General features: G+C 36.2%; 1 protein-coding gene across 1 annotated transcript; it reads right to left on the reverse strand.

Annotated features, from left to right (window-relative positions):
- Nucleotides 1–778: 778 nt before the first annotated feature.
- LOC105389243 (mucin-7-like) lies at nucleotides 779–6,233 on the reverse strand. The gene is made up of 3 exons (XM_038119607.2): nucleotides 6,098–6,233; nucleotides 2,569–2,791; nucleotides 779–2,277 (listed from the first exon to the last, which is right to left on the reverse strand). Exons 1-3 carry the CDS (start codon nucleotides 6,161–6,163, stop codon nucleotides 2,084–2,086), a joined length of 483 nt encoding a protein of 160 aa, XP_037975535.2. The 5' UTR covers nucleotides 6,164–6,233; the 3' UTR covers nucleotides 779–2,083.
- Between the last annotated feature and the right edge of the window lie 501 nt (nucleotides 6,234–6,734).

The following is a 6,734-nucleotide window of genomic DNA, read 5'->3' on the forward strand; positions in this document are numbered from 1 at the left end:
TGTTCTTCATTCCGGCTCATAGTTAAATTTCCATTGCCACATTTGTGGTTACCTATCTATCGCTTATGGTGTAATAATTAAACCAGGTGCCAAGAGATGCATAATGCATATAGCTATGCAGCAGAATGCTCATACAAGTAGTCCAAGTCTCACCAAGCGTGACGACAGAGGTCAGGTGTCGGAGGATTACTCTATACTGACGAAAATCGAACAAACGAGAGCTGTCGTTCAATCGGCGCGTTTAATACAACGAGATAGAGTCGTGGCTCGCGCAGCTAAGCTGCGAAACTTTGTTTTTCGTTATATGGAGTGGCCCCCAGGGTACTTACACCAGATTACTTACAATGTCTTGTAATGTTATAGCTATGTACAATGTACAGTCAGCAAAAGAGATAAATATGTAAGTTACCCCAGCGCAATTAATTTTACGGCATACTAGCGGTTGAAGATACGTGACATGAAAAATAGATTTCACAGATTTTTCCTATTGTATGTAACATTGTAATTTGTATTTAAACTATGAAAAAGCTCAGCTCACTCATTCAAAGCATAATTTTATTATGCTATCAAAATTTATACTACTTATAATATTATGATGTATTGTTATGATTCATTTTGCGTTGTTATTACACCATTTTCTTACTCCACCAACAAGTTCTGTTTCGGTCCGTTAAACTCATTACTGAAGCGCTAACGATCTAATGAACATTGATCGCTCCCAGTTCCTTTAAAATTATTCACAACATCCTGTATTTCAAATGAATGAAACGAAAAAATGGTAGGTGCAATCAATACGATTTTGTAACAATAACACTTTATTATTTTTAACTTAAAATTTAACTATTTGTTGTACTTTATACAAATAAAGCTGTTTATGTACAATTGGTTTGGTGCCTTTATATAAAACTAAATAAGACAATGTAATCAAGTGTGCAATTAGTAATAAAATCAATATGATTTTGCTATGATAGATGATTTTGATCTAGGTAAGTACCTAATGATTAATTTAGAAAAAAGTATAAGTACTTACCTAATTGATTACTAACTAAGTACAATACAGTGGTGGTCAAAGCTCATACAGAAACCTACGATTACTGCATAACATAGGTTTTCACACACGCAAGTACCTACTACCTTACCTTTCCGACAGAAGTTATAATATATGAAATGCCTTTCATGAATTTCAGGCTTTCATGGTCACATAGTATGCTGCAAGAACACTGTATCATTGTACAAAAACTAATTAATAATACTGTATCTAATGAGGCAAATTGTAGATAATGATAAATGTAAAACAACACATGCAACTGCTGGTTAAATAAATTGAAGGATGAACTGTACATTAAATAATTACTTGGCAGATAATCGTAATAAATATCTAGAATAGTTGAATTATGCCAAGGTTAGAGAAAACTGAATCTAAAGGGTGGGTGTTAGTAATGGTAAGCAAACAAAAGTAGAATAAGCGGAATAAAATAATAAAACATTGCCTATCATTAAAAAAAGTGGGAATTAACTTATATTTACCCAACAGAGGTAAGAGGCTGACAGGAAAACTGCAAATCAATACGCAGGAAAATAACAATCATCCAACCATAAACCTACGATAGTAAACTTTCAATCGGAGTGGCAAGTAATTTAAAGGACTCTAAGAAAAATACAAACTTAATAGCCATAGCCAAACCGACAACGATGTTTGAGAGTCACCAACACGTCCAATGCCCCAAACAAGATTTTAACAATTATCATTTTCACACTTTTATTCACAGAGCTCTACTCTACAACTATATCGCAAGATGAACAAACACTGACTTCTATTATCCTAGTAGCCTCGGTCCCATGCTCATTCATATTCTTAGTGAAATACCCAAAACATATCCTTGAATATACCTACTATTCACCGAGATGTTACGGGCAATAACGTCAATACAGAAGGGATACTCTATACTGACGAAAAACGAATGAACGAGAGCTCTCGTCCCAATCGGCACGTTAAATACAACGAGATTGAGTTGTGGTTCGCGCAGCAGCGCTCCGAAACTTCGTTTTTCGTCATCTACCCAGGGCCTATCAGTCACCAGTACTACGCCGCAGCGGTGGTAGGGGCAGCCGTGGCACCAGCAGCCGTGGTGGCGGCGGCGGGGGCGGCAGTCGTAGCCTCGGGGGCGGGCGCGGGGGCGGGGGTGGCCGGCACCCAGGGCAGGATCTGGAACACTTGCCCCCCGTTCGGGGCGATAGGGGGCAGCACTGTGATGTTCATGCCCATCGCTGACGGCGCTGGAATGGAGTGGAAGGTTTTTAGTTGTGGTGTTTTGGAATATGTAAATGATTATCGTCAAACATAGAGTTAATATTTTGGCACTTGTAGGGTTGCGGTTTACATCTACCTGTTTCTGGTCTGCTTGCCGTAGTCTCCTGTACGTGTTTGTATATTAAGTATGTGATTTTAAATTTAATTCATCACAAAATATTTCCCTTCAGTATTTTCATAGCACCCCTTTTTCAGTTGCGGAAGATAGATTTAAAAAAAAGAAAACAAAAACCCCCCAAAAACAAAAACAAACTCACGAAAAACAAAGCTGTAAGGGTTCCTGCCGAACGGCAACCCAGCCGGGGGCACCCCAGCCGGTGGCGCCGCTGTAGTGGTCACCCTACTCGGTCTATCCGTCGGACAGTTGCCGCAAGGATCCCACATGAAGTCCATGAGGTCCTCGAGGCTGGTCGTGGTGCTCGGCAGACCGTCTTCGTAGTCTTCGCAGAAGAGGTCGCACATTAGGGAGCCGAACATTGGCTGGAATTTGAGGGAGGGTTGAACAGGTAGAGTTTTAGAACTGAAGTCCTACGGCACGACTACAAAAGCGGGAACTAACCATTCTATCATACAGTCATACTAGAGGTATTATTATGTATGTAAGTGTATCCGTGCATTTTCCGTGATGTTTGATAGAGAATTCATTTAAATTCATACTGATTTTATATCTGTACTGTCTTGGATGTGCAAAAAAATGACATCGACTGTCGAATTCTGCCCTAAAAGTGGTTGCATGCACAGTCTGTATACAAATTATAGGTCATGGGTCAGGTATATCAGTACATGGGTATCAGGTATATGGCTGATATATGTATACTACCATATACAGGGTTATTTGCAAGTAGACCTGATCCTTTCAGGAGGTGATAGAGGAAAGCATTTCCAGTCGATTATACCCTATAATGCATTATCCGAAAATTAACCATTTCTAAGATATTTAATATTTAAAGTTTTTTTGAATTTTTGCCACAATTTCATGTTTAAAACCGAAAATAAAAAAAACTAGTCATATTTCAATACTATTTTTGTTTGTTTAGCATTAGAAAGCTCAACAGGGGTTTCCATACTAAAGTGAACAGGACTGAAAACCATTACACTTTTTACCTTTAAATTGCGCTAATTTTGTTAGTTTTTCTGTTGAATTTTGTCCGCCTTCTCTGATTGTTTTGGCCATATCTTGGTGATACCTAAATCGATTTGATATTGAAATATCTCATTTGAAAGCTTATAAGTTGACAATGTTTTTAAGCTGAAGTGCACAAAAAATTGTTTTATGAAATTCTTTTTTAATTTAACTTATTTGTTTTTAGGTTTTGAATATTTTAAAAAAATATTAATCAATTTTAAGGTATTGTTTCTAATTTAAGTCGAATATTGCACATTTCATTATTTTAATTAGTTTATTAAAATGTTACTAATGCTAAACAAATAAAAAAAGTATTGAAATATGGCTAGTTTTTTTTTTATTTTCGGTTTTAAACATGAAATTTTGGCAAAAATTCAAAAAATCTTTAAATATTAAATATCGTAGAAATAGTTAAGTTTCGGATAATACATTATAGGGTATAATCGACTGGAAATGCCTTCCTCTATCACCTCCTGAAAGTATCAGGTCTACTTACCAATAACCCTGTATACTACTTATTTTGTAGGTATACATATATATTTTTTTGATACTTTTTTGATTGTTTTGCATTGGTGACACCTAATCATAATCATTAATTGCGCAATATTTAACTTAATTTAGACACAGTGCTTCAAAATAGATGAATCAGTAGGGAAACGAACACGATTTAGTTTAAATTTTAAGGTAAAATGTCTTATAACTGGACTTTGTAGAGCTCCGAACCGTGTTATCGGCCAATCATTATTTCGGTGAAGCAACCTTGTCCTAGATCTGTGCATTTGAGGAACCGCACTAATTAGGAACACAATAATTAGTAAACGGTTCGGATAAGTCCAGTTACAATACTTTTTACCTTAAAATTGGAACAAAATCCTGGTTGTTTCCCTACTGAGATTTGTCCGCCTGATGCGGTTGTTTTGGCTATATCTTGGTGATACCGAAATCGATTTTAGATTGGAATATGTCATTTTAAAGCTTATAAATTGATTATGTTTTTAAGCTGTAGTGCCTGAAAAATTGTCAGATAAAATTCTTTTTTAAATTAGTTTTTTTGTTTTCATCTTTCGTAACATTTTCTTAATGTTTCATCTATTTTGAAGCACTGTGTTTAAAGTAAGTTAAATATTGCGCAATTAATGATAATGATTAGTTGACTAAGGTGTCACCAATGCAAAACAATAAAAAAAGTATTAAAATATTTCGTTAGTTTTTAAAATATTTTGCTTTTAAACATAAATTTCGGCAAAATTCTTAAAAAACTTAAAACTTAAATAACTCAGAAATGGTTGACTTTCGGATAATGCATTATGGGGTTCAATCGACTGGAAATGCCTTCGACTACTACCCATTTAAAGGAATACATCGACTTACCAATCACCCTGTATACAGTTTATTAATAACACTCGTAGTTTTATGGTGAAAGGATGACCTACATTCATACTAATAAATTACTTATTTTAATTAAGTATCTCAGCTGTTGCATGTAAGTAACTGATACGCCCATATGTATAGATATTATTTGATTGAGATTATTTTGTTTGTGCTATTGATTAATATTATATTCATACCTATGTATTGCATTATTTGTTCTGTTCAGTCTGTGTAGTACAGTACCTAACATTAATAGAAATAGGTAAAATTTATTCAAACTAACGATAAATTATTCCAAACCACACCGTGTCTTATCTTCATCTATCGGAGAAACCTTAGCTGAATATGGACCATGAAGTTTTCATGTTATATACCTATTGATGTCACATTTTTCTCTGTTCGTAATACCATTACCATGGTTTTTCCCAAAGTCTTTGTTTACTGCACTGCACGTAGCTATCATGTATCTATAGTGAAAATAATCGCCTGAAGAAAATGTAAATGTAACTAGTTAACTGTTTGAATAATATAGCGCCGAAAGAAAATATTAGAAGCATGCAGTGTTAAATTTAAGCAGCAAACTAACAGTAAAAAGGTATTACCTACTGATCAAAAAAGTAAGCAAGTATTACGGTGATTGACAGAATGATGAAATGTTATTCAATAATGTAAATTGTGATTGTTTATGTGAGGGTGCTAAACGGGAATAAAAAAATTGAACTCTTCACGAAAAGAGTTGAAATACATACGTGCGTGTGTTACGCACAGTTTATTACTAAAATCATAAACGCAATTAGCACTTTTTAAATGTATATCAGAATTGCACTCGATATGTAAGCAATGCACTGTAGGACATCCTACAGTGCATTGCTTACATATCGAATGCAGTAGATGGAAATTCTTCTACTCCAAGAGTAGAAGAATTTCCATCTACCTAATCTGCAAGCCGAGGGATTGGAGTTAAAACACAACACAAATATTAGCTTCCAAGACCCAAGAACAAATATTTGCTCCGGCCGGCGATCGAACTTGGGACCTTCAGCACAACTACTGCGCCATCCTGTAATCCTTTCGTGACGTAATCAATACTAGCTGACCCGCGAGCTTCGCTTTGCCTTATAAGATTTTCCCGAGGGAAAACCGCGATAAAAAGTAGCCTATTTATTAATGCAGGGTGTCAACTAACTCCATACCTAATTTAATTAACATCGGTTTGGCCGTTTTGACGTGAAGAAGTAACAAATACTCACAAAGTTTTGCATTTATAATATTAGTAGGATAGAACCAACCTTGGCATGAGTCCCGGCCAGCACTGACACTGTGAACAGGCACAACACAACGCGCGGCGCGGCCATCGCTGTAAGGATTATAGAAACTCGCGCCTCCCTCGCGCGCCTTACTTATGTACACGATGCCTTTGCGCAAGCCTTCCTGAATAAAGAGCAAGCAGTTGTAGAAGAGACACAGTGTACGTATTACCTGTAGTATAATTAACCATTATTTGTCAACATCTTCGTAGGGCTTGCATAGAAATATGGAAAAAAGGCTACAACACTATCCTCGGCCCTCCTCATCGTTTAGCGGGTAGGGGAGTGACCCACTTTGTCTGTTCACGATCTCCACAAAATCCGAGGTGAATTAATAGTGTTCTTAGGACTATCTCCCTCGGATGGAAATTGTACCCGGGACGCTCGTAGATGAAAACACTGATACACATCTGAAAACCTCTGTGAATATTGGTAGTCATATATTATGATTTATCTGCTTGCATATTATCTACTTCAAGCCAATGAATCGACATATTATTATCTTCAAACAACTGTTCTATCTGTACAACCGCATACTCTATGCCCTCACTCGCCTTCAGCAAAACGTTGTGAAAATACTAATTTTAAATTACGAACAATGCGTTTGCGATCGTTATAA

This window comes from Plutella xylostella, chromosome 6 (assembly GCF_932276165.1).
Source record: "Plutella xylostella chromosome 6, ilPluXylo3.1, whole genome shotgun sequence".
Taxonomy (NCBI): domain Eukaryota; kingdom Metazoa; phylum Arthropoda; class Insecta; order Lepidoptera; family Plutellidae; genus Plutella; species Plutella xylostella.

Excerpts from the sequence above, each read along its gene's own strand:
- LOC105389243 (XM_038119607.2), bottom strand. The coding sequence starts at position 6,163 with ATGGCCGCGCCGCGCGTTGTGTTGTGCCTGTTCACAGTGTCAGTGCTG. Across the intron at positions 2,792-6,097 it reads TGGCCGGGACTCATGCCAAG|CCAATGTTCGGCTCCCTAAT; the intron begins GTTGGTTCTATC and ends CTCAAATTCCAG. Across the intron at positions 2,278-2,568 it reads CCCTTACAGCTTTGTTTTTC|CGCCGTCAGCGATGGGCATG; the intron begins GTGAGTTTGTTT and ends ACTCCATTCCAG.